We start from the raw sequence: 27590 nt of genomic DNA, 5'->3' as shown, positions 1-27590 counted from the left end.
ATTTCTGTCCGATTGTTGTGCATGGCGTGTGCATGACGTGTGCATATTTTAAATGTCCTATTTTTGTCCTAAGATTAAGAAACTGTTCTATTTCTAAGTATTTTTCTAATTTCTTTGTAGAATACGGCATATGTAACTACAGAGAATTAATAAGATTTATCAAAGTATCCAGCCATCGAATTTCTATTTCTTTTTGGGATGATGTTAGATGATTATGTTCTTGATTTATTTGTTTTTCTACCAATGGTGGCTCTTTATCCTCCCTCAAGTTTTTTCCCAAGTGGCCTACCAGGGACAGGGTTTTTCCAGTGCCACTCCTGTTTCCATGCTCACTGTATTCTACTATTTGGTCTTTTTGTAAATGAAATCCCATTATTACCTTGAAAACAAAAAGGACCACATAGTTCTTGTTTCAAAATTGACGACTTATGGACTTACGTTTCTAAAAACGGAAAATTTTCGATGTACAGTGAATCATATCGGATCGTCTGTGTACGGTAAAATGCACAATGATTTTATTATGATGGAGCGTCTAATTAAGATTTATCTGGGTCCAACAAAATGTCACAGAACAACGCAGACTCCTTCCCTTTCTCGTCTATCCTGCAATGTATTAACAAGTTAGTAGAGTAGTACGTATCTGATTAAGGTCGCAGTCATGTCATAGATTGAACATCAAATGAACTCTCGAAAAAGATCGTTGTCGATTGAAACTGCAACGAGAAGCAGAAAAGTGATATTGCTAGACAGCGGCTTTTATTTGACTCTGGTTAACTATCAGCACCAAAAATACAGGATAGTGAAGAAACAAGAATGTTCTATGAATTATTGTTTGATGAAATAAAATGAAGGAAGGATATGAACGAACAAAAGAAAATTGAAATAAAAAAAGACAAGGACCAAAACAGTAAAACAGCGAAAGAAGAAGAGTACGCCGGTGTTGGAGCTAGCAGTCACGAGAAAAATAGTAACAAAAAACAAATCATTTGCAGAATGAAGGATGCATATATTTTCAGGCATACCTGCATCAGGAGTTCTCATCTTGGCATCCACCCCGGTCTTCCCAGAAAACGTTCATCCGTGGTTCAGTTCAAAGAACTTGGAAACTTAGAATGAAACCCGGCTGGAGGCACCAGATGTTATTTGAAGTCCTTCATGAAGTCAACATCCAAGCCACTTCTTGGACTTGCATCATGGTCAGTAGTCTTACACTTCACTCTTCGGTCGTCTTACGCTATACTAGGATTCCGGGATTTGAATCTGACTCAACCTGCTAATCCAAATCGAATGCAGAATCATATGGAACAAATCATATCTGATTGGTCTCGGGTTCCAAAGAAAATGCTTCTGCACCATTTTCACATTAATTTGCATAGTAAGATATCTTCTCATAGGAATAGCCACTAAAATTTCTCTTAACTTGGGAATATCCTTCTCGGCCACAATAACAGAAAATGTACTCCAATCTATCACATCACTCAAGGGAGGGGGGAAATTATCTGCAATGATCACTGGGACACACTCATAGTAGATGGACTCAATGATCCTAGGGCTGTTCACTTCATATCCCATAGGGCAAATACAAAATTTGCTTGATTTCATATGCTGGATATATGACATCTTTCGCGAGACTCGAAGAGGCAGGGGCCCATAGATTTTCATGTCATCATGTTTGTCCCGCCAGTACTTGAGAAGAGTCGGGCGGACTCTTCCATGCATGTTTCCTGCAAAGAAGGCCAGAAGTGGGCGCTGGGATACTCTTAACCCACCAACATTTCTGAGAGGCTTTCTGGGGGTCCGGATAGTTGTTTCTGGCAGTGAAACATCCTTCCCAGCCACAAAGATTCCTTCAGAGGTGTCAGCATTGCATAGAGCTTTTATGGTATTTTTGGTTAGTTCTTCATGCGCAGTCAACGTGTACGGGCCCTGCAAAAGGTCAGAAAAGAATGGAGGAATTTTAGTTAAATATATCGCTACGGCATCAACTTGTATTCATTGATTGATCTTCACTAACATTGCTACTTAAAGTCGAGATATTAATTTGGATAGATATTTACTGTCAAAAGTAAACTTCAACTTAGATCAGCAAACATCTCTGTCTCATGCATACCTTTTCAGCTATTCTACAAATTGGAGAAACATATACAATAAAGACTGCTAAGAACACGGATCTTTTTTTTATTCTTCCTAGATAATTTAATCTGCATCAAAGCATTTTGTGGAAAGGAAGAACAGTTACCATACCCAGTCATGGCAAGCAACAAGGAAATGATCTGATCCATGTGTGCGATTCCAAAAAGGATACTTTGAAGCAATAATGTTTGCATACTCTCTCAGGAAAACTGAGAGTGGTTTCAAATTATGTGAATTGGGAACATAAAGTGACATCGCCAGTTGCCGCATACTGTAAGGAAGATAAAATAAGTGAGCCTTTTCCGGATCCCTTGTGACAAACTGCCTGTTTTCCTCCATCAGCTTCATGAACCATCCTTCAGAAGCATAAATTCCTCTGAGATGAGGTCTGTGAAAAATGGGCCTTTCTCCATCACGGTATATGTAAACTTTAAGTATCAGTTCCATCAACTCATAGCTCCTGAAATTTAACCAAAGTTCCGCCTTTATGAAGCCTGGAAAACCCAAGATTGAGTTTTCTGCCCAACATTCTGGGCAACTATTCTTAGATATCTATAAATACAAGTGAACATAGACATAGCAAGCCATGATTTTGAAACATAAAGTAAACGAGAACAATGACAATAAGTATTTTCTCGTGTTTATATTGTAGTTTTAACAAGTATTATTGCTTCTACAGAGAGAAACAGTGTTATGGCATAGGTTCCTGATGAAGTTATGCACTTTCCTGTTATATATAATTTTGTCACTACGAAAGAATGGTTTCCAATCATGATCAAACACTGGGTAAGTTTTAGACGGAAAAAATAAAATAAAAACATGGATAAACGCTTTTAACTAATGAATCCAAAAGCCATCCAAAGTCCATGTGATTTAATTGCTCTTGCTCAATTGACCTCCTAACAAATATATTTTTCCCACATGAAAGACTAAAGGATCATCCACAATGCCTAGAGGTTTGTATGTGAAAATCTACCACACCGACTAGGCACACATACGAAAGATTAACTGGGATAATGGAGTAAGATGGTGATAAATTGTGAGATTACCTTTTGAAAACTGAAACGTTCCGAAATATAGGGGCATATAGATCAGGATCATCTTCAGTGATTGCTGGGGCATACCCAATCTCTTTCTTTGCGTACACAAGTGCCTCATTTGGTGTCAATGACCAAATGAATTTCTAAAACATGTGTTCTACAATGTTAAGATCATTGGTAAGATCTTTCTTTATCATGATTCAATGAAAAAAAAAAGGAATGAGATTACCTGCAAACGACGAGGCACCTTTGGATATGGAGGGGGAGGAGGAGGAGGTGTGACCTTTGCAATGTTATCTCCCCTGGCATTTTTTCTTCTCCTTCTAGATGGAGATTTTCTCTGCGGAGGAACTGAGAGAGCAGCTGGCTGAATTGCCACTGAAAGATTCAACTCAATAGAAGGTTGTGGTGAAACAATCGGAGCACGAGGAAAGATTTGCAACCGCTTGATCCTTGCCTCGGTAGAGTTCTTGTTCAAGCGCAGGCTACCGTTCAAGAGTTTATCTGATGGCATCTCAACGGGCAGAGAGAGGAACCACAAGTCCAGTGGATCAGCAAGTATAAACATTTGCAGCATGACACATACCGCTGTCATAATGGCCCCAATAAAAAATATCTTTTTCCAGCCAATTTTATGCCCGGCAAAGAACCGGAAAAATTCTTTCATCAGGATCACAGCAAGGCTCTCAAGTAAATTTTTCATCGCATTGTACTACAAGGTTTACACCTCATGATATCATGAGCATATTAATCTACAATTCACCTCAATGAACGGTCCAGCTTTGGAAGTTTCAGCTTTCATAACAAGGTCTGCCCAAAGTTTCAACAGGTGTTTGGTAATGTGCAAGCCTGATCCCTCTGTTGAAAGGCGCAAACTCCGGAAAATGACAAAATCATCTTCCTAGTAAAGAATGAGAGAGAGAGAGAGAGAGAGAGAGAGAGAGAGAGAGAGAGAGAGATTAGAGGAGTAATCAATATGATTTTCACCAAGAGATTGCAGTGATCAAAGACAATTTTTATGGGAAGCCAAATATAATTCTACCATAAGTCAAAACAAATATAGATATATAGCATAGTGTTTGTCTGTTTCTTTAACCACAATCATGCCTCAAACATATCTGAATTGACTAATATTTTGCAAGGATGATCTATAATGCACAACTTAAAAATTAAGCAGTTTGGATCGTTGAAGTTTGATGTGGTGTGGATTTGTGTATTATATATGTGTGTGTGTGCATGCAAATTGGGTCTATTTACAAGGAAACTTCATAATAAAAGTAATTCTCAAATTTATGATGCAAGCTCCTTCCTCATATGGTTTGCCAAGAAAACAATCAAATCATGCTGGTAATCTTGCTAACAATCAAAATTTAAAAGTCTGGAGAAAACCCAATACACTGAATTCAATTTTACACACTTAAAGAACACAAGAAATATGAGGAACATGATTGCTTAACAAAAATTAATAGGAGATTCTTTTTATACCATAAATAAATAAATAAAATAGAAACCAAAACAATCATATCTATGTATGATACACTGTAAAATGAACTCCAACTTTTTCTTGGTGATATTAAATGAAATTCGAATTCCAGAATTAGATATAACGAAAGCAAAAGAAAAAGAGGAAAATAAATGATCGGTAAATATAACAACATATAAGTTATATGTATGTGTTTAGAAATTATACCTTGAACTGTAGGAATCGAATTCATAGAAACTGATGAATCTCAGTGTTTCTCAGAGAGAGAGAGAGAGAGAGAGAGAGAGAGAGAGAGTTGGCGAGCCAGACGGTAACGGTTGTGCACTTTTGGTAACAAAAATAGACTTTCTGAATATTTGACTATTCAATGGATCAAGTTCAACATCTCACGCAAGCTAGTTATATCTTTTCGCCGTGTGGCTTACGAGTTTGGCTTCTACGTTGTCAACCAAATTAACTTCTATATTTTTATTTTGAGGAATTTGCACAACTAGTAGGGCCACGGGTATGCTTATTTTACTACATAAACTAATTTTTTTGTTGAATTATCATTTTTTTAACAAAAAATATTATATACACTAAGATCATTTCCAACCCATAGGACAAAACTTAAAATATAAGCTTTAAAACTCCACAAACCATCTCCAACTATTGGGCTAAAATAAGCTCTGGGCTAGATTCCCCTAGGATTTAAGCATGACTTAAATTATTCTGGACCCACCAAACTATCATATTTCAAACCTTATTTTGTTTTTTACTTATAATATAACGGCTATGATCAAATCTAAAGGTTTAAAAATAAAAAAAAAAAGATTTAAAGGTCCAATAATTTAAAAAAAATTATTTAAATCAAATTTAACTTAAAACTTTATAAATACCTTGTTGTAGGCCTATTTGATTGAACTAACCTAAGGGTTTAGAGAGAGAAGGGGTCGGCAGTATTGAGGGAGAAGAGAGAGTGATTTAATTGTGAGGTGTATTTGTGTCACCCCATTATGCCCTTATTTATAGTAGTAGGATAGGGAAAAACCTTACCCTTTTAGGATTACAACTCTTAATAGGTAATCAACTTCTACTTCTAATAGGAATATAAGAGATATTCCTAGATCCACTAGGATTTACAAAATCACATTCTTATTCTAAATATGACTGCAACACTCCCCCTTGAGTGTGTAAATAATCATCAAATCATCGCATTAGATCTTTAGCAGAGAAGTTAGAATAGTTGATTAAGTTATCGGCACAACGGGTGAATGTGAGGCTCATAGTTGATTAAGTCATCGGCACAACAGGTGAATGCGAGGCTCAATTTTAAGAAAGTATGCATTTGTAGTAAAATTCACAAAACCTCGCTATGGTAAAACCCAAGGTATGGGGAAACCCATAGACTAAGGAGAAAAGTGAGAAGTATGCATAATGTCTAAAACAAACGTCAAACGGGACGAAAGTAGTGAACTTAATGGTGTATGATCATCCCAGGATGGGTGCCTCATTAAAATCCCGTTAGGTAGCAAAAACCCAGTGGAAAAAATGCTCATAATCGTAAGAAAAAGAGTACATTAAGATCAAGTGAGTATGCTTCTGGATACTCCCCCTGAGTAAGACATAACTTCTAAATAAAAGAACAACAAGCAATTCAACTCAAATAATTTACGCGTACCGATTCCTTGAACGAGCTTATGAAAAATAGACTTTGGCAATGAATAGGTGAAGAGATCGGCCAGGTTATCCTGGGAATGGATTTGCTTGACTTCAATGTTCTGATGCTGTTGCTGCTGGTGTAAGTAAAAGAACTTCAGTGCCATATGCTTGGTGTTGTCTCCCTTGATGTATACTTTTCTTTAATTGCTCGATACATGCTGCATTATCTTTAAAGATCATCGTAGGAAGGTCACGACAAAAGTAAAACCACTAGTGCTTCGAATATGTTCCATAATTGCTCTTAGCCAAAAGCACTCATGCAATGCTTCATGCAGGGTGCGAATCTCTGCATGGTTCGAAAAAGTCGCAACTAGCGTTTGCTTGGTAGACCTCCAAGATATAGCGGTGTCTCTAATGGTAAAGACATAACCCGTTTGAGAACAAGCCCTATGTAGGTCAAACAGATATCCAGCATTTGAGTAACCAATAAAGCGAGAATCGACCTAAGAACCAAGAGGGCGGCGTGTCCTCTCGAAGATTCGTGGGTATAAAACAAGCTCAAAAATATTGCACCCTTGAGATAGCGGAAAATGTCTTTAACACCATTCCAGTGCCTGCGTGTGGGCGCATTGCTGTACCAAGCAAAAATATTAACAGCGAATGAGATGTCGAGTCTAGTGCATTGAGCCAAGTACAATAAAGCCCCTATTGCACTGTAATATCCCTCATTTAATTAAGAGTGAAGTGTGATTATAATTTTTTTTATACAAAATTTTAGTCTACTTAGTTTTTATTTGTTTAATAGCTTTTAATACTATACTTTTTATTTATTAGATTTCTTATTCTTGTTATTATTATAATTGTTTTAGGGTACAAATAAGGATTTATTTATTTTTGGTATAGCAATGAAGTAGTATTTAAAATATATATATATATATATACACACACACTGACACACCCCGACCGAGATCAGGGCATGCTGGCCGTCACGCGAAGGTGACGTAGCCATGTGCGCGTGCGGAAGCTAAAGGTATAGTAATATAAAAGTACGAATCATTAAAAACCTAATAGCATACAAAGTACTAGTGTATGTGAGACACAATTCAGAGCAAGTCTACAGCAGTCGAAAAAGGAAAGATACGACATATGTACACCCGAAGGTGACCCTACAATGGTGAGTGTCTGTCAGAAATGCCGGGACGCCCTCTGGGATAGACCACCGAACTTGCTAGACCACTAGAACCTGGAGGGGCGCAAAAACAAAAGCGTGAGTGGGCAAAAACAAAGTTCTTTGAAAACTCTTTAGCAAAACACATTCTAACCCCTCGCCGTAAAACCTGTATACTTCCCAGAAAATGAACATATATACGTATGTATAGATATGTCAATCATGCTCCACATATGCCATTCATGCTCACAATATGCCATTCATGCTTTGCAATATGCCATTCATGCTTGAGAATATGCCATTACAGAATATCATAATCAATTATAAATGCTCAAGCGTAAATCACATCGAATATATATAATCTGGCAGCCGGGAGTCACCTAACGTGACCTGTACGGCTGCATATAGAGCTTCAATCTCAACTCAATATCTGAATCTGCACACGAGTCGGAACCACCTAACGTGGTCTGTACGACAAGACTGGGTGTAATATATACGCTCTAGTGCTACGATCACGTGAAGACTGTGCGAATAATCGCGGGTCACCTACGAGTCGGAACCACCTAATGTGGTCTGTACGACAAGGCTTGCACCTAACTTGGATCCAAGGCGAGCGTGTGGTGCTGGTGAACATCACGTGAAGGACTGTGCCCTGGCCCTGGGCGGGAGCACTAACACCGGGGGTGCAGATTATGAGCTCTCTAAGCATTTCAAACTACTATTGCATAATAAACAGGAATGCATAACCACATGAATACCGCTTACCTGGCACTTACCTGTGCGTCCACAGCACCAAATACACATTTATATATGTATGCCAACTACCAACGCACGTGATGATGCGTAAACAATATTCAAATGATGCATGGCATAAAACATATAACCTTTTCTATTTAATTTCTGGGAATTAATATGTATATAGGTATATACGGAAAACAAAAGCCCACTCACAGATAATTAGAAGGGTCGTAGCCCCCCTGCCTCGAGTGCGTACGCTCGTCCTCGGAAAACGAATCACCTATACGCGACAAAGTTACGAAAACATTAATTTAAAAGCACCTAAGCAACTTCTCGTAATAACTTCTCATACATTGCTCAAATTGGACAAATGAATATACCAACGTGACCTACACAACCTCAGGATCACGCCCATATTTTTAGAAAAATTTTTGGACCACGCACGCGCCCCCACGCGCCTGAACACGCACGGACCTACGCGCCCCCACGCGCGGCCCACGTGCACTGCACACTGACGGCGTCAGTTGACGCCGTCAGGAATATTCCGTTAACTGACGGAATATTCCGTCAAATCTAACCGGATTCTGTCACTGCCGTTAGGAATATTCCGTTAGACTTAACGGAATATTCTCCTTTCTTCTCCGGCGAGACGCCGGCGCCGGCGACGGCGCCGGAAAACTGGGTAATTTTCAAACTAAGTTTTCTCCTTCGTTTTTCAACCATTTTTCACGTTCTTTATACCAAAATGAAGCTTAGGACTAGTAGAATCACGTTAGACTAGTTTTAAGGCCTAAAAATTGCTAGATCATACCTGTCTTCAACTTCAAGAATCGGCCAACTTCGTACAGGACGATCCCGACGTCCAAATTCACCCAACGAACTACTCCGAGGCTCCTTGGGACCTCACAAGCACAACTACAAGCTTAGAAATTCCAAAAACAAGCTAGTTTAGGTTTGCATGAACAGTGTTCAAATCGGACCTCGTGATATCGACGTGAAAATGGTATTTTCCTTACCTGAAAATGGCACCTTTGAACTCCTCTCAGCTCCACGAACACGATGGTGGTCTTGGTTTCTTGTTTGGTGAAGATTTGATTAGGTTTGTATGTGTGTCCGTGTGTAGAGGAAGAAGAAGAAGAAGAAGGTGAACTCGGGGAGGGAGAGAGAGAGAGAGAGACTGAGAGAAGAGACAGAGTGAGGGAATGAGGGAGGGAATCCCGGGAAGAAAAAGAAAATGTATGATTGTGTGTGGTCCTACCACACCACACAACACAAAAATACACGTAAATAACAGCTAGGGGGGTAAAATTGTAAATTCACACGTACGTTTCGTTAGTTTCGGGACGGGATGTTACACACACACACACACAAAAGAAAGGAAAAGAATGTTCTTTCACGTTCTTCCTTTCTTTGCGATGGAAACAAGAAAGCAGGGAGGAGGTGGCTCTTCCACAGCTTTAGGAAGCAAAAAATCTTCTTTCTTCATACTCAAATAGGATAGAGGTTAGGAAGTCTTGTGATAGGTTGAGATTTGATTAATCAAAGGAGTGTGTTATAGAGAGTTACTCATCTCCTATTGCGCTAAGGAATGTGTTCGGCAGAGGATGAACTGAGAAGAGACACGGGGATCTATAAGTAGGAGGTGGATGGCCTAGGAAGCTAGGTTTTCATCATGGCTCTGATAGGATTGAGTAGGATTAGAGAAACTATAAAAGGGGCTGTAGAGAAGTGGGAAAACATCAGAAATAGAAAATGGGGCAGAGAAATTGAGAGATAGAGAACGTGATTTTGAAGGAAGGATCCAGAGATTTGAAGGGTAAATTTCTTGTTCCTTGATTATTTAGATTTTTCGAATTTAATTTCCTTCGTTGAATTGAAACTGCCATGAGATTTATTTGGAGTTCTTAGTTTTATTTAGGGTTTTCTACTGTTCAATGAACCAATCTGAACTTGAATTAGAGTTGGGTAATTCGGATTGGGTGTGTAGATCAAATTTCTTGATCAAGGGTTTGGTTTAAAAGATTAATTTCTTGTTAATTTTGAATCATGTTATATTTGGGTTTTGTATACATGATTTCTAGACTACCTGGAAGTATTTCGGGTTTTGTTATATGAACTAGAAGTGTAATGTTATGTAAGTTGCAGAAAATTGATTTCTGTGCAGAGAAAACTCAAGTTTCGTGTAGCCTTATTTTGCTCTTAATGTATAGGTCTTTGTGTGCTCCTTTAGAGAAAACATTTAGTGTGTTGAAAATGCATATGTCCATGATCGTAATCCAATTGTTTTCACTCCGTTCTGTTGAGTTTTGGTTGATCAAAACCTTATTTAAATTTGGGTCGCGAGCTGCCAAACAGCAGCAGAAAACTGGGTTTCCAATTTTAAGACTCCATTTTTCTTTTGGCATAACTTCCAATTTAGAGCTCCGTTTTTTACAAACTTTATATGCTTTTAAAGAACATAACACAAACTTCAAAACCCATTCAATATTATACGATTTGGTTTAGTTTTAAATGTTCAAAAAGGAGTCTAAACTTGGTTCAATAGTGCTGTTTTTCTGCAAATTTTGTGGAGATGCAAAGTACTGTTTTTACCACACCTAATTTCTTTTCCAGATTCCTTTCTAGTCTTCTTTAGTTTATTTGAGTAGCATTATTTGAGTTATAAGATTCCAGAATTTATATACTTTCCATAGATAATATCAATTTTGTGATTGAACACTTAGTTTGGTTTCTAATATGTGTTACTTGTGATTATACTTTTGGTTGTATTTTTGAGTTTCGATTAGGTTCTTTAGAGGAACAAAATTAATCAAATTCAAGGTAAGGGGTTCTGGGAAACCTTCTATATGTATTAATTTAATTATTTCTTACTTAAATATACATACAAGTTTGATATACATATTGAATTCAAATTGAATATGAATACTGTTTCTGATGGTTATTTGAGTATAAATGTTCGACATGAAATTTAGATCCATGATGTGGGAGTAAAGTGGGATTGCCGGAAAGAACTTAAGAAATTTAAGGTGGTGACTATTAGTTTTTGTGTAGTTGAGCCAAACTCTTAGTAGGTAGCAGGTCTCAGGCGAGTCCACAGTGCACAGATTCTTTAAGGATAATTCAGGATTGGAGATGAAGAGTTTAGGCAAGATGACTAACAAAAAGGGGAGTTCGGGGATGTTTAGGGATGGGGGTTATAGTTCATATATTTAAACACTCGGAATCAAGTGGTATAAGTACAGAATGAGATGTATAAGTTCTGGGTGTTTAGTTATGTGGATTAACGAGTATAGTTAAGGCATTTGCATTGCATTCTTACGCATCATTCTGATCATGGTTTTAATTCTACTATGTTAATTCTACTTTATTATTTTAGTAATGAAGGTATATGTCCCTATTGAGCTTTTTAAGCTCACCCTAACGAAATTTTGCAGGTACAGAACTAGAAACCTAAAGGTCTGCTTGCTGTCTATTGTGTAACTATGTATAAAGAAATAAAAAGATGAGCTTGTTGGTTTTTGCTCTCTTGTTTGAATAAAGAACTACTTTTGGGTGAACTCTGAGTAGTTCATAGGTTGTAATTTTGGCTGAAACTTTCAATAATATGTTGTTTAGTTAAATTTGAATTTTATTCCAAGCGAGTTATACATGCTTTTATTTCAAGTCACATTCTTAATTATATTAGTTAAGATTATAATTAAGGTGTGATTCACATTCTGAACCAAGGTTTACGTTAATCCTTGGCTTAGGGCGTGACAATTTGGTATCAGAGCTCTAGGTTTTGTTTAACCATATGTGTTTATTTGTTATTTGATTACTAACTTTATATGATGATGTTTAGATGCATCCTGCAAATGGAAATGATGCATGGGGCAGATTTAAGCTGGGACCCAACGGTTTAGAGCCTTATAATGAAGACCTGTACCATACCCACCTTCGTAATGAAGCCTTTATGGAGTTGGTGTATGATACATATGAAAGCAACCGTAGAAGAATGTTTTATAGGCTAGAGATGCAATAGGAAGTACTTAGGCATATAAAGAAGTCGCTGAACATCAAGACTCAATATCGTATCCAGATAGAGTCCAGTGAAAATCTTCATGGTGATGTTATGAACCATGTGACAGCTTTAGGTGGAAATATATGGCCTCCGCCAGGTGTTAACTTAGCCCAGGTTCCTGTTCAAGTTCTAGCTCAAGGAGTACCAAAAATTCCGGAAGACCTATATGATAATGTAGCTTTTATTCCTGCACCATCAGTTACTCCTCCACCTATTATCTCTATCCATTCTGAGTTTGATGATGAAGAGGACCTTGTTGAACCTTTTGAAAGTGTTGGACTTCCCGAATGTCAGTTCGATTTAAATGAAGACTAAGTTCAGGTTTGGGAAGTGACTGGTGTAAATATTTTGCAGTGAAGTGTTGATATGAATGGTTGATTTTTGGTGTAATTAGTGTGTAGCCTTATATATGTTGGGAGAAGTAATAGCCTTCTTTTAAACTAAAGAGGTATGATGAGATTGTTGATTGTGTTTTAATTGCAAAACAGATGATTTTAGGTTATAAAAGAGCTTTAGAGGATAAGAACCCAGGTGCAGGACAAAATAGTAAACGCCCAAGATTTGTTCCACCTCGCTTTCAACAAAATCAAACACTCTTTGGTCAAACTCGAGGATGATCTTGCTTTTGTTGTGGGCAATTAGGACACTATCAAAGGGAATGTCCAAGGTTGCAAATGAACCAAGCACCTAGAATTCCACAACCATAATTCCATGCACCACCACCACCACCATATCGTGTTCTGTACCAACCTCCACTGAATCAATTTCAAGGACCTGTTAATCAACAGGCACAACGTCTAAAAGGACAACCTGCATCAATGAGACCTAAGGCATCGCCAGGTGTTAGGAGACCTGGACAACTTACTCAAGGTCGAGTTTATGCTGTTGGTCAAGTAGCTGAGCAACAAGATCCAGGATTAGTGGAAGGTACATTTCTAATCTTTAACTCATTAGCTAGAATATTGTTCGACCCTGGTGCTACAAATTCATTTATATCTACATCATTTGTATCTATTCTAGAGTTAAAGTCTGAATCTATAGAAACGTCCATTTTTTATCGGATCTCTTTGGGGAAGTTGCGTAAAAGTAAATCAAGTATGTAGATCATCCACAATAGATATATTACATCATAAATTGGATTGTGATTTGTTGTTGTTGGACTTGTTGGATTATGATGTAATATTTGGAATGGATTTGCTTAAGCGATTTGAAGCTACTATTGATTGTGGAAAGAAATTGGTAACCTTGACAACCCTAGGTGGAGAAAAGTTTAGTTTCTATGGTGATACAAAGGTCTCAAAACCTAATTCGATTTTGGATAAAAGAAAAGTGAATTATTTGAGCCAAATTGGACATATGATTGCAAAAGGTATAAGTGAATCCAAAATTGAATCTATTCTTGTGGTGAGGGATTTCATTGATGTATTTCCAGAAGACTTACCAGGATTACCACCTATTAAAGAAATAGAATTTTCCATTGAGATGTATCCAGGAACATCACCTATTTCTATACCTCCATACCGTGTGGCACTAGTGGAATTGAAGGAACTCAAAAAGCAACTTCAAGAGCTTCAAGAGAAAGGTTTTATTCGGCCTAGTACATCACCTTGGGGTGCTCCTGCCTTATTTGTAAAGAAGAGTGATTTAACCCTTAGGTTCTGTATCGATTATCGTTTACTAAATAGAATCAGGATAAAGAATAAATACCCTTTGCCTAGGATTGATGATTTATTTGATCAACTGGGAGGTGTTAGATATTTTTTGAAGATTGATCTTTGTTCTGGTTATCACCAACTTAGAGTAAAGGCGGAAGATATACCAAAGACTGCTTTCAGAACTCGATATGGACATTATGAATTTTTGGTCATGCCATTTGGATTAACAAATGCTCCAGCAGCATTCATGGACTTAATGAATCGAGTTTTCCAACCATATTTGGACCAATTTGTTATTGTCTTCATTGATGACATTCTTATCTATTCCAAGTCTAAGGAGGATCATGAAGAACACTTGTCAATCGTTTTACAGACATTAGGAGAACATAAATTGTTTGCCAAGTTAAGTAAGTGTGAGTTCTGGTTGACTGAAGTAACAATTTTAGGACACGTCATTTCAAATAAAGGCATCGCAGTGGACAACTCAAAGGTGGAAGCAGTGTTAAATTGGAATCAACCAAAAATTTTCATGAGATATGAAGTTTTCTAGGTTCGGTTGGTTATTATAGAAGATTTATTAAAGATTTTTCTCAATTAGCTGCTCTAATGACCAAGTTGACACAAAAAGAAGTTAAATTTGTTTGGACTGATGAGTGTGAAAAATCACTTCGAGAGTTAAAAGTTTGATTGACAACTGCTCTTATGTTAATCATTCCTAAAACAGGAGTTGGCTATATAGTTTACATGGATGCGTCATTACATGGACTAGGATGTGTTTTGATGCAATCAAACAGAGTTGTTGCTTATGCTTCTCGTCAACTAAAACCACATGAAAAAAATTGTCCGACACATGACCTTGAATTGGCAGCCATTGTTCGCGCATTGAAGACATGGAGACATTACTTGTACGGGGAATGATTTGAACTCTATTATGATCATAAAAGTTTGAAATACTTATTCACACAAAAAGAGTTAAATCTAAGGCAACGATGGTGGATGGAATATTTAGAAGATTATGACTTTGGTTTACATTACCATCCAAGAAGGGCTAATTTTGTAGCAGACGCCTTAAGTAGAAAACCCCAAGGATTTGTGGCTAATTTGTATTATCAAAAGTCAAAGATGATAGAATGCCTTTATAATTTTGAGTTGCATGTAGGAATACAAGAAGGTTGTGCATATTTATGTAATTTAGTTACCCACCCATCTTTAGTTGGAAGGATTAGTGATGCACAACAAATTAATTCTCTATCTCAATCCATTCGAACAAAAAATTCAACTAGAGAGACAATTGAAGGATGGAAATTGCATGCAGATGGTGGATTGAAGTATTTGAATAGATTGTACGTACCAAAATTTTCTGATCTTAGAAATGACGTTCTCCAGGAAGGTCATTATTCATCCTACACAATTCATCCTGGAGGAACCAAGGTGTATCAATATCTTTTACGTCAATTTTGGTCGAACGGTATGAAAAGTGATGTAGTGGGTTTTGTTGCAAAATGTCTCACTTTTCAGCAAGTAAAAGCCAAACATTAGAAACCATCAGGCCCACTACAATCGTTACCCATAGCAAAGTGGAAATGGGATCATGTAACTATGGATTTTGTTACAGGTTTACCAAAATCTCCAAAACAATGAGATGCGATATGGGTTATTGTGGATCGTCTGACCAAGTCAGCACATTTCTTACCAGTTAAAACCATCTATTCTACAGAAGTTCTTGGGAAACTTTACGTTCAAGAGATAGTAAAATTACATGGAATTCCTATTTCTATTGTGTCAGATAGAGATTCTAAATTTACTTCTCAATTATAGGGAAGTTTACAAAAAGCTTTCGAAACAAAGCTCAATTTAAGTAGTGTTTTTCATCCACAAACAGATGGGCAGTCGGAAAGAACTATTCAAATTTTGGAGGACATGTTGAGAGCATGCATTTTAGACTTTGGCAGAAGTTGGGAAGATCATTTATCATTAGCAGAGTTCGTTTACAATAATAGTTATCAATCAAGCATTCAAATGGCACCGTATGAAGCTTTGTATAGAAGACCTTGTCGATCGCCTTTATGTTGGACAGATGTAGGGGGAATTGCGTTGATAGGAACCAATTATGTACAAGAGATTACTGAAAAGATCAACGTCATCAGACAACGTCTCTTAACGGCTCAAAGTCGACAAAAAAGTTATGCAAATAGAAGGACAAAGCCCTTAAAGTTTGATGTTGGAGATAATGTATTTCTTAAGGTATCACCAAGAAAAGGGATCAAAAGGTTTGGAAAGTCTAGAAAATTATCACCACGGTTTATTGGACCATTCGAAATATTGGAAATAATAGGCGAAGTCACGTACAAATTAGCACTACCTCATCAACTTTCAAGCATACGTAATGTGTTCCATGTCTCTATGCTTAGAAAGTATGAACTAGATCCATCTCATGTAATCGACTGGGGAGAACTCACAATGGATGAACAACTATCATTTGAGGATAAGCCAATTCAAATACAAGATCACAAAACGCAAGTGCTACACACAAAAACTATTCCATTTGTCAAAGTTTTATGGCAACATGACAATGTAGAGGAAGCTACATGGGAGTTAGAGAAGGAAATGTGTATGAAATATCTAGAACTTTTCATTGTTTCGGGTAAGTTTAAATTTCGAGGACAAAATTTCTTTTAAGGAGGGTAGATTGTAATATCCCTCGTTTAATTAAGAGTGAAGTGTGATTATAATTGTTTTTATACAAAATTTTAGTCTACTTAGTTTTTATTTGTTTAATAGCTTTTAATACTATACTTTTTATTTATTAGATTTCTTATTATTGTTATTATTATAATTGTTTTAGGGTATAAATAAGGATTTATTTATTTTTTGGTATAGCAATGAAGTAGTATTTAATATATATATATATATATATATATATATATATATATATATATATATATTACAAAAGAAAGGAAAAGAATGTTCTTTCCCGTTCTTCCTTTCTGTGCGATGGAAACAAGAAAGCAGGGAGGATGTGGCTCTTCCACAGCTCTAGGAAGAAAAAAAATCTTCTTTCTTCATATTCAAATCAGATAAAGGTTAGGAAATCTTGTGATAGGTTGAGATTTGATTGATCAAAGGAGTGTGTTATAAAGAGTTGATCATCTCCTATTGCACTAAGGAGTGTGTACGGCAGAGGATGAACTGAGAAGAGACACGGAGGTCTATAAGCAGGAGGTGGATGGCCTAGGAAGCTAGGTTTTCATCATGGCTCTGATAGGATTGAGTAGGATTAAAGAAACTATAAAAGGGTTGCAGAGAAGTGGGAAAACATCAGAAATAGAAAAGGGTGCAGAGAAATTGAGAGATAAAGAACGTGATTTTGAAGGAAGGATTCAGAGATTTGAAGGGTAAATTTCTTGTTCCTTGATTATTTAGAGTTTTCAAATTTAATGTCCTTAGTTGAATTGAAACTGCCATGAGATGTATTTGGAGTTCTTAGTTTTATTTAGGGTTTTCTACTATTCAATGAACCAATTTGAACTTGAATTAGAGTTGGGTAATTCGGATTGGGTGTGTAGATCAAATTTCTTGATCAAGGGTTTGGTTCAAAAGGTTAATTTCTTGTTAATTTTGAATCATGTTATATTTGGGTTTTGTATACATGATTTCTGGACTACCTGGAAGTATTTGGGTTTTGTGGAGATGCAAAGTACTGTTTTTACCACATCTAATTTCTTTTCCAGATTCCTTTCTAGTCTTCTTTAGTTTATTTAAGTAACATTATTTGAGTTATAAGATTCCAGAATTTATATACTTTCCATAGATAATATCAATTTTGTGAGTGAACATTTAGTTTGGTTTCTAATACGTGTTACTTGTGTTTATACTTTTGGTTGTATTTTTGTGTTCCAATTAGGTTCTTCAGAGGAACAAAATTAATCAAATTCAAGGTAGGGGTTGCAGGAAACCTTCTATATGTATTAATTTAATTATTTCTTACTTAAGTATACATACAAGTTTGATATACATATTGAATTCAAATTGAATATGAATACTGTTTTTTATGGTTATTTGAGTATAAATGTTCGAAATGAAATTTAGATCCATGATGTAAGAGTAAAGTGGGATTGTCAAAAAGAACTTCAGAAATTTAAGGTGGTGACTATTAGTTTTTGTGTAGTTGAGCCAAACTCTTAGTAGCTACCAGGTCTCAGGCGAGCCCACAATGCATAGATTCTTTAAGGGTAATTCGGGACTGGAGACGAAGAGTTTAGGCAAGATGACTAACAAAAAGGGGAGTTCGGGGATATTTAGGGATGGGGGTTAGTTCATATATTTAAACACTCGGAATCAAGTGGTATAAGTACGGAATGGGACGTACAAGGTCTGGGTGTTTAGTTATGTGGATTAATGGGTATAGTTAAGGCATTTGCATTGCATTCTTACGCATCATTTTGATCATGGTTTTAATTCTGCTATGTTAATTATACTTTATTATTTTAGTAGATATGTCCTTACTGAACTTTTTAAGCTCACCCTAACGAAATTTTGCAGATACAAAACTAAAAACGTAAAGGTCTGCTTGCTGTCTGTTGTGTAACTACGTATAAAGAAATAAAAAGGTAAGCTTGTTGGTGTTTGCTTTCTTGTTTGAATAAAGAACTACTTTTGTGTGAACTCTGAGTAGTTCATAGGTTGTAATTTTGGCTGAAACTTTCAGTAATATGTTGTTCAGTTAAATTTGAATTTTATTCCAAGCGAGTTATACATGTTTTTATTTCAAGTCACATTCTTAATTATATTAGTTAAGATTATAATTAAGGTGTGATTCACGTTTTGAACCAAGGTTTACGTTAATCCTTGGCTTGGGGCGTGACATACACTTAGGTAAGGAACTTCGGGTTCCAAAATCTATTCCTCATCCTCATTTGGACGGAAGGGATCGCGTTTAGCATCTAGAGTCCGAACGACCATGGGTGTACTCGAAGGCTTCGTTTTATCCTCATTAAAACATTGCAACACCTTCTGCGTGTAGTTCGATTGATGTACTAGGATTCCATCCAAACAATGCTCGATCTCTAGGTCGAGCCAGTATCGAGTTTTCCCAAGATCCTTCATCTCAAATTCCGATTTTAAGTGCATAGCAATTTCCTCAAGCTTTGTTGGAGTCCCGATTAGGTTCTGTCATCGACATAAACTGCAATTATTGCAAATCCGAAATGTGACTTCTTAATGAAAACACGCGGGCATAGTTCGTTGTTCACATTACCCTGACTTGTCAAATATTCGCTCAGACGGTAATACCACATCCGCTCGGATTGTTTCAATCCGTAGAGTAACCCCCTCAACCTAATTGAGAGAGTGTTCCGTGGTCTAGAACTATGTGAGCTAGTCAATGGAAGTCCTTCTGGGTCTTTCATGTAAATTTCCATATCTAGATCCCCATAGAGATATGCGGTTACCACATCCATAAGCTGCATATTCAGTATTTCAGAAACTACCAAACTGATAAGGTAGCGGAACGTTATAACATCCATTACGAAGGAAAACATCTCCTAGTAATCAATCCCAGGGCGTTGAGAAAAGCCTTGCGCCACGAGACATGCTTTGTATTGTACTATTTCATTATTCTCATTACGCTTTCTCACGAAAGCCCACTTGTAGCCAACGAGCTTCAAGCGTGGTGGTGTAGGAACAATAGGTCTAAACACCTTACGTTTCACAAGCGAATCGAGTTTGACCAGGATTGCTTGTTTCTAGTTTGACCAATTTGTTCTACGTCGACATTCATTGACGGAACGTGGTGCAATGTCGCTAAGCATAATGTCAGTAGCTACTGAGTATACAAATGCATCGTCGACAATCATCTCATTCTGATTCTAAACCTCATCTAATACTGTGTAGTGGACCGAAATTTCACGATTCTCGGGAGGCCGATATGTTTCATCTAAAGCATCACCGTAATCTAGAATAACCTCTTCTGGTGTTGTGAATCCTTTGAACTAAGGGGTCTGCCACACTTCAGGGTCGGAGCAGATGATTAGCTAGCCACCAATGTACCATGCCACGTGGAAGGTGCGGCCTCCCCACCTTCGAGGATAGCCAGCCTTCCTAGGTGGGTTGTTGAAGTACGCGGGGTACATTTATCCCTGCAGGTCTGTTTACAGCGGGTATATGTGATCTTATCACTTTTGCTAGATCATTAAAAGCATCCAACATGCTTTGAAAAATGCTCTGTAGATTTATAATTCATCGCACCTCAGTTTCAAACTGGACAGTGCGGGGATCTAAATGAGACATAGTGGGAGCATACCATGATAATTTGCAGTGTTCTCCATGAACGTTAGCATGCTTATCTCCCCTTAACGGTAGGAAGACTGTCTCATCAAAGTAACAATCCACAAAATGTGCAGTAAAAAGATCTCATGTCAAAGGTTCTAAATAGCGAACAATTGATGGCGAATCATAACCGACATAGATTCCCATTTTTCTTTGAGGACCCATTTTGGTATGTAGTGGCGGTGCTATTGGCACATAATTGATGCACCCAAACACCTATAAATGCGAGATGTCAGGCTAGTATCTAGTGGCCAACTATAACGGTGAATGTGGTTAGGTAACGGTGGGTCTCAGACGGACCAGCATAGTTGCGTGTAATACTGCATGGCCCTAAGCAGATACCGGCAGTTTAGTTCTCATAACTAAAGTCCGAGCTATCAATTGAAGGCATTCTATGAAAACTTCTGCCAAGCCATTTTGAGTGTGAACATGGGGTACAAGATGTTCCATATCAATCCCTACTGACACTTTTTATTTATTCAAAGGATAGACAACCAAAATGGAGCAAAAAAGCATCTAGCAAGGCAAGATACATATACAAAAATATTTATGCTTGGTCTGGCCCGGTACTAGTAGGTCGCAATATGAATTGCTTTGGGAATCTATCTCCAAACATTTCTTAGTGCATTTCTTGTCATGTCCTGGTTTGCTGCAATACACATCGTACAACACTTTTTTGCACCCATTCTCAACTGTCGTCGTCACCATATTACCTGCACAAATGCCAATTTTACATGAAAAAAACAACATCAATGACAACAACAATAAAGCAATAAATTCTACAAAATTATAGGGCTAAATAAAATTCTCAAAACACCTGAACTAGAACCGAAAATTATTGAACCCAAAACCGAACTATTCGAAAACAAACTATACCGAAAACCAAAAATTAAAACCGAAAGTTTCGCTATGATTTCGTTTTTCATTAAACATTTGTTCAGTAATCTCGAACCGAACTGATATAGTTTTTAATACAATTTAATATTTAATTGAATTAATATTAGCCGTTGGATTTGTTTGAGATTGAATCTCAACCGTTCGTTTAAACTCAACTCTCTCTCAACCCGACCTCAGTAACTCACTCCCTCTCTCTCTCGACCCTGACGCCATCTCTCGATCTTTCATTACTTTCTTCTCTACCTGTCTAAACGTTGCTGCCCACACCAAACGTCGCTCTCAATTGCAAATCGCAAAAATCTTGAACCCATACCATCTTCGCAATCTCGAACCAAGCCACCACAACCACTTTGTCGGTCGTCTCTCTCCCTCTCATTCTAAATGGTGGCTAGACACCACCAGTCCATCCTGCTTGTCTCTCTCCTTCAAAATAAGTCTAATTACAAATTGTGAAATTCTAAAATTAAGTATTTTAATTTCAAATTGGCGATGAGTTATAGAATTTGGGGTAAATTACTAGAGAATTGGCTGAATTTAAGGGTTATGACTTTGATGGTTGCTGTTGTTTTTTGTTTGCAGTTGTTGGTTGTTTCTAAGATTTGAATCCTCTTGCAATTTGAAGCACTTTGAATACTCCTGCAATTTCTCCTTCCTTCTTTTCGATATGCTTTGGCCGAACCGACTCGAAATACTAAATTTTTTCCAATTTTACTAAATTTCAAGAAATCAAACATTACAGTTCGGTTTCGATAAATATTTTAAATTCCCAAACTTGTTCGCTTCGATTTTTAATTTGGGGTTTTCGGAGCCTACAAAATTATCCATACCAAGTTGGAGTTGATGGTCATAAAAACGTCATGTTTTTGAGAAATTTTAATATGAACATGTTAAGTGATCTGAGAATGTCTTTTTTTAAAAAAAAAAAAAAATAAAACAACTGGTAGTAAGACACGGTTATCTTCTTATTCTGAAGTCAGAAAAACTCATAGAGGCATTTCAGCCTCTCTCTGACCACAAATCTGATTTCCATAACAGTAGCGGGTTTCGAACCCTATGAAAATGTCTTATTCAGTCCATTTAATTAGAGCCTCATTGTTTGTATCAAAATTGGACCTTATAATAGGTCGAGTATTATTGGTATAATACGAAGATAAAATGATTTTAAACTTACCATTTGAGTCACGTCCTTGAATGATTGCTTTGGCGACGATTGCTGATTAACCACCAACAAAATGGTCATTAAAAACTTTGTTCTTTGGGTAATTGACAAATATGGAACATAAAGGCAATATACCTGAACCAAGCATAACCATGATGATTACAAGGTTGAGTTGAGGTACCACCTTCGCCATCTTATCCCCTTACAATTACTATTTTCTAAAAAAAAAAATAGAACAATTTTACTATTAGACTTGGATTTGTGATTCGTTGTTGTTGCTGTGGCCTGTGGGATTGAATTTATAGAGTTGCTTGAATAATTAAAATGATATCAACACAGATTTACATTTTTTTTTCTTGCATTTAATACGTGATTCGATAATTGAATGTCGATAGCGTGACATTTATTTAGTAAATGATGTCTGGGTATACAAGTTTGGGATTGTATTGATAATTTTCTAAACATTTTCGTTTGCTTTTAGAATTAGTTGTATTTAATTGAGATTTTGAGGGATTTTAATGGATTTATAAATTTATGAATTTTGATGGAGTTTAGGAGTTTGTATTCAATTGAGATTTTTAATGGATTTATAAATTCATAGATTTTGATGCAATTTAGGAGGGTGTATTCAATTGAGATTTTAATGGATTTATAAATTCATGGATTTTGATGCAATTTTAGGAGAGGGTATTCAATTGAGATTTTGAAGGATTTTAGTGGATTTATAAATCCATAAATGCTGATGTGGTTTAACTGAATTGTAGAGATTCCCTGTAAAATTTTGATTTAATTCTCTCGAGTTCTCAGGTAGAGGTGAGATTTGTGAATGCTTAAGGGGTGTGTATTCAATTAGGATTTTGAGAGAGTTTCAGAGAATTCAAATCTATGGACTTTGAGATAGTTTGAGAGAAAGAAAAAAAATATGAATTCCTAGAGATTTTGAGTGAATTAATTATAATTTTCAGAGAATTCACATGAATTGTAAGAGAATTCTTTACATGGGGTTAGAGAATTTCAAAGAATTTGATCAATAATTTCCTTCCCTTTACAAGCCAAAATCAGTTTTATTCTATTAATCTCAACAATTGGCCTTAGGACCCAAATCGCAATGTTTTCAAGTTGCCATCAAAGTGAAATTAACATTGGCATCCAAAATCTTGAAAGTTAAGGCTTACAAAATAAACTAGCTATCAAAGATTTCTCAAACACAAATTGCATAGTCCAATCCGTAAAAATAATTAATTATCTATTTCTCATCTTTGAATGCTATCACTCCCAGCATATGTCCACATATTTGTAGCTATATTAGCAATTTGTCGTTGTTGCTAATGAGTTTGATTACCTAGTTCATCATCATTTTCTTCATCTTTAGATTCATCGTCTTCTAGTTCAATTGGAAATTCATTAGAACAGCACTTGCGAAGAAAGTTGTGCAACCCTGCACAAGCTAACACAGACTGGCCTACTTTCTTCAACTCTATATGTTGTGGCATCAGCATCATTGCCCAATCCAATTGAGTTATTTCCTTTAGCTGTTCCATCACCAAAAACAATCATCAAATATTCATAGTCTGTCTCTTTGCGAACACCTTCACTCTTTAGGTGAGACTAGCAAAAAATAAAATAAAATAAAATAAAATTGTTAAATACAAAATGTATAAACATGAAAGATCATCATGTGTAAATAATATATTCTTAAAAATAAATAAATAAATAAATAAAAATAAAAAACAAAACTCACCCTAAGGAAACATTCCCATACTTCATCACTAGTTGTGAACTTCTTTGTGACAGGGTCCCATCCAAATCCAGAACTGTCTAAAAAGCTGGCAAATTGATTGAAATCGACCCTTCAATGTTTTCATATCGTTCTTAACATGATCTTCAGTTTTTTTTACACCCAAGTTTTTCATTGAGCACATGAACAATTTTGGCTTCTATAGTGTGCTTGCTTATTATACCATTAGTATCACGCCATCCATTGTTTACGACCTCAACAAGTAGTTGTAACAACATGTTGTTCTCTTGCACGAACCACTGATTATAGTTTCTTTTTGCCTTTTCTTGTTGTGAATCTCCCATTTATAATCTTACTAGATGACGCATTATCATAAAACAATGAGACATGACAATAAAAGCATAACATGGTAATAGGGATTACAATCTAAATAAGCTCATAAATCGTTCCAATCAGATATTTACATATCAAGGTGAGTTCTGAATATTAGGACAATAGTTTAGAAGAATATTGGACATCAATGGAATTAAAAATACAACATACAATTAAAATGCCTCACCTCTGAAATCGATGCCTTGCAACTCCAAATGAACTCCCTATAAGATAAAAAAGGATTAATTAGTCTATTTATATGATCACAAGGATTCTTTATTCACAGCTAATTCATATAAGTGAGCAAGAAACATTTTAAAAGAATAAAGAAAGCAGAAACTCAACATCTTTTGGAGGGGAAAGTCCACTGGTTTCGATACAAAGGTTGAAAAATCAAGGGAACAACTTCACCCTACCATGTTTCGACTAAAACAAATTTTTTTGAGCCATGAAATAATTTTTTATTATTTAAGATGAAAAGATAAAGAATGAGGTTGCAAGACTCAGGTTATGGCTTACAGAAACACATCCATGTGAATTCATATCTCTAAAGATCATACTGGAACAATACATCAGGGCCCCTAAACATAAGTCATCAACTGCAATATCAAGAAGCCATAAACATAATCATGTGCTCAACTAAAGTTTCGTGGTATGAAATTAACAAAACGTCGTCAAGAAAAACCTTAACCCTAACAATAAAAACCTTAACTCTAACAAGAAAAACCCTAACCCTAACAAGAAAAACCTTGACTCCAAAGTAACCAGAAAAATCCTAACCCTAGAACAACACTATCAAAACAAGAAAAATCATGAAGCTTGAAGGAGAGAAAAAAAGATGACATGTACAAGGTAAGAAAATTTTTACCTTGGAGCCCGATGTTTCTGGAGAGGAGAAGACACTCTCTCGAGGAGAGAGCAGCACGCTCAAAATCTCTCAAAGTTTCTAGAGTTGAGGTGAGATTTGCCAAGCTCTTCGGTATTTACACATGTCACCTTGAAATCCTTCAAAATCTACCAAATCACAAATCTATTCAAATCCAATTCCTTTTTCAACACACCTAAACTTGTGGAGACTTTAAAAAAGTTATGATTGAATACACCTAAATTTATAGGGAATTGTAAGAAATCTTTAAGAATCTCAATTGAATACACCAAGACTTTTATAAAGTCTTTTAAATTCCCAATTGAATACCCCTGGAATTATTAATTCCCTGAAATTCTCTTAAAATCCCAATTGAATACACCCCTCTAAAATGAGAAAAACTTGTGTGGGGCTTGGCTTACCACTGGAATTTGCTAAGGGGCACTACAATCCACTAAAAAATCGCCACGTGACAAGTCTTAAATGTAATTTTTTTTTTCCCATTCTTTTATATTTAGGATTCTCATAATTATATTTCTTACTAATTAATATACATCAATCTAATGGAAATTTTTTTTGTTTTCTTTCTTTTTTAAAAAAAATGAACAATTGGTGGCAAGATACGGTTATCCATCCCAAATATTCCCTCCAATTTATGTTGCAGGACTCTTTCACTTTCTTCTCTCTCCCACTTCTTTGTCTCTCCAACTTTTTTCTCTCATTGTTCTTCAGAAAAAATTCTGTACCCTAAACAAAATCACTTTCTCCAACTTTTGTCATGGAAATCAATCAATAATCTTTAATTTTTTTCGTTATTTATACAATACTTGATTTGATCATGTGAACTTGACATGAATAACCCATATATATAGGTGTTTTCGTTAACATGTTAATCTAATATTTGGGCTCAAATGTTAATCAATGTTATGGTTAATATGTTGATACGAATTACCCACATATTTATACAATAGTTTTTTCCGTTCTTTACTATGAGTATTTTATTAATGTGGTAGTCTTTTTTTTATTTTTTATTTTTTATTAAATTGGTAGGTTGCTGCTGAGACAATGGAGTTTTAAGAAGATGTAAAAATTAGAATGGTGGTGAATTCTGACATTGAAGCCTTTCAAGTACGCAATGCTTATGCTATGAGGAAAGGTTTAGTCTTCGTAAAGAGCATATTCGAAGAGATAAATCAAATAATATTACACAATGAGATTGTTTGGGAAGTTAAAGAAGGCAGGCATGCCCTGCAACATAAACTGGAGGGAATATTTGGGAAAAAAAAGGGGGGGGGGGGGGTGGTCGAACAAAATATAACCCATTAAATTGATGCATATTAATTAGTGAAAAAAATAATTATGAAAATTTTATATATAAAAGAATGAGAAAAAAAAATTATATTTAAAATTTGTCACGTGGTGATTTTTGAGTGGATTGTAGTGCCACTTAGCAAAGTCCAGTGGCATGCCAAGCCCCACACAAGTTTTTCTCTCCTAAAATACACTACAAAATCTCTTCAATTCCCTCGAATTTCTCAACTTTTTAAAATTCTTTAAAATACAATTCTAATTGAATATGCGAATGTTATAAACTTCTTCAAAATCTTAATTGAATACACTTGGATTTCTATGGATTTTAATAAACTATCTTAAAATCCTAATTGAATATAGGTTAAATTTTAGAGAATCACTTAAAAGAATTAAAATCTTTCAAAATCCCAATTGAATTGATTTCTAGAGATTTTACTTGTAAATTTGACCGAATGCCCTCAAATTCTCTGAGGAGATATGAGATTTGAGAATGTTTAAACTACATTATGAAATCTCTCAAATTCCCAAACTTTTTAAAATTCTTTTAAAAAATAATTTCTAATTAAATACACTTGGAATGTCATAAACTATTTTAAAATCCTGATTGGATACACCTAAACTTGACACGTGAACTTTTATTCACAATTAACGAGAATGCCCTTGATTAAATTGGCAATGCCCATATCAATTCCAGGCGCAATTCAACCACCAAGAGATGTGAGATTTGACTATGCCATAGCAAGGAGATAAGGCAATTGAATTGAAGGTAGAATTAATAACTAATTCCTACCTTTAAGTTTTCATAATTGAAGACATATTCCTTTATTCAAACCCACTCACATCCAATCAAGGATTCTCCCAAATAATTCTTAGGATATTATTAATTATTTTAATAATGTCTTCAAGAATTATCCGTGGTACCATCATTGCAAAAGTACAACTCCATCCATTGGATAACACACATTGGCCAACTAAACATTAACATGTGGCATGAAAAACCTAC

At 36.0% G+C, this 27590-nt stretch overlaps 1 protein-coding gene and 1 long non-coding RNA gene across 5 annotated transcripts; both read right to left on the bottom strand.

The window, feature by feature from the left end:
• Nucleotides 1–393: 393 nt before the first annotated feature.
• On the bottom strand, nt 394–5030 carry LOC137721693 (Exostosin family protein). 4 transcript variants are annotated; one of them, XR_011066700.2, is made up of 6 exons: nt 4864–5030; nt 3403–4074; nt 3183–3316; nt 2245–2593; nt 1023–1926; nt 394–603 (listed from the first exon to the last, which is right to left on the bottom strand). XR_011066700.2 is itself a non-coding variant. In XM_068460719.2 (5 exons), exons 2-5 carry the CDS (start codon nt 3874–3876, stop codon nt 1240–1242), a joined length of 1644 nt encoding a protein of 547 aa, XP_068316820.2. In that variant the 5' UTR covers nt 3877–4074; nt 4864–5010; the 3' UTR covers nt 704–1239. The 4 variants fall into 4 exon arrangements, 1 of the variants encoding a protein (XP_068316820.2); XR_011066701.2 differs by having other exon boundaries at nt 394–598; nt 4864–5010; XR_011066702.2 differs by having other exon boundaries at nt 3403–4070; nt 4864–4976.
• Nucleotides 5031–23428: 18398 nt separating this feature from the next.
• LOC137721917 (uncharacterized) lies at nt 23429–25407 on the bottom strand. The gene is made up of 3 exons (XR_015961207.1): nt 25280–25407; nt 24599–24635; nt 23429–23909 (listed from the first exon to the last, which is right to left on the bottom strand). It is a non-coding gene; the product is annotated as an uncharacterized LOC137721917 (long non-coding RNA).
• Nucleotides 25408–27590: the final 2183 nt, after the last annotated feature.

Source organism: Pyrus communis, chromosome 4, assembly GCF_041283825.1.
Source record: "Pyrus communis isolate YQ-2024b chromosome 4, ASM4128382v1, whole genome shotgun sequence".
Lineage (NCBI taxonomy): Eukaryota > Viridiplantae > Streptophyta > Magnoliopsida > Rosales > Rosaceae > Pyrus > Pyrus communis.
This window is presented reverse-complemented; position numbering and strand designations above follow the sequence as displayed.